The 678-nt window shown below is 44.2% G+C and overlaps 1 protein-coding gene across 2 annotated transcripts in view; it reads right to left on the reverse strand.

Moving 5' to 3' along the window:
• Window positions 1–214: 214 nt before the first annotated feature.
• The window catches only part of lipea (lipase, hormone-sensitive a), a 15,020-nt gene continuing 14,556 nt past the window's right edge, over window positions 215–678 (reverse strand). For both annotated transcript variants that reach the window (XM_005739742.1, XM_005739744.1), the window contains one exon: window positions 215–470. In XM_005739742.1, the coding sequence (XP_005739799.1) occupies window positions 243–470 (228 nt within the window). In that variant the 3' untranslated portion in view covers window positions 215–242. The remainder of the gene's footprint in view (window positions 471–678) is intronic.

The following is a 678-nucleotide window of genomic DNA, read 5'->3' on the forward strand; positions in this document are numbered from 1 at the left end:
ATTAAAGCTGGTTGTAAGAAGTTTTCAGTGGTTCACTTGAACGCCACTACCTACAGAAAACGCTGTGCGGGGTTAAAGTGCAGAACGACAAAGCTTCCTCCACTTTGTGCTTGTAATTCCTCCTCATTTGTTTCTTTTTCACTTTTCTGTCAGATCTTTCTCTCTCTTTTTTCTTTATTTAGAAGTCCCAAGAATATTGGATCAGTCATCCCGATAAGTTGGCACTCTTAACACATGTTTAATTAAGTCTCTTCCACAAGATCGTGCGGTGGGTTTTCTTGCTCAAAAACCTCCCTTATTCGTGCTACGCAGACTTCTGCAGCCACATCCGTCTCCTTGGAGAGCTGGTACAGGCTGAGGAAACCATGTGGGAGGTCCTTCGCCACTGTCAGACTCACAGGTTGGCCCATGTCTCGAAGCTTCTTGGCAAACATCACAGAGTCGTCCAGCAGGGCATCGAGAGCAGAGGCCTGTGTGGGCAAAACAGTCAATTCAAATTCTGCTGTGAGTAATAGACTGCAGTTCAACTCACACTGGACTTTATGAGGAGAAATCAAGTAAGCTAAATGTTAAAAGTGCCTTTTGTATCTAGTACATTTTCTAGAGCATCTGTCCCGTTGAGCCACTGTGTGACTCAGCTACCAATGATCTGTGAGTGCTACATATTGTCTCAAATGA

This window comes from Pundamilia nyererei, unplaced genomic scaffold, assembly GCF_000239375.1.
Source record: "Pundamilia nyererei isolate P.nyererei 1_Seehausen unplaced genomic scaffold, PunNye1.0 scaffold00093, whole genome shotgun sequence".
NCBI classification, from domain to species: domain Eukaryota; kingdom Metazoa; phylum Chordata; class Actinopteri; order Cichliformes; family Cichlidae; genus Pundamilia; species Pundamilia nyererei.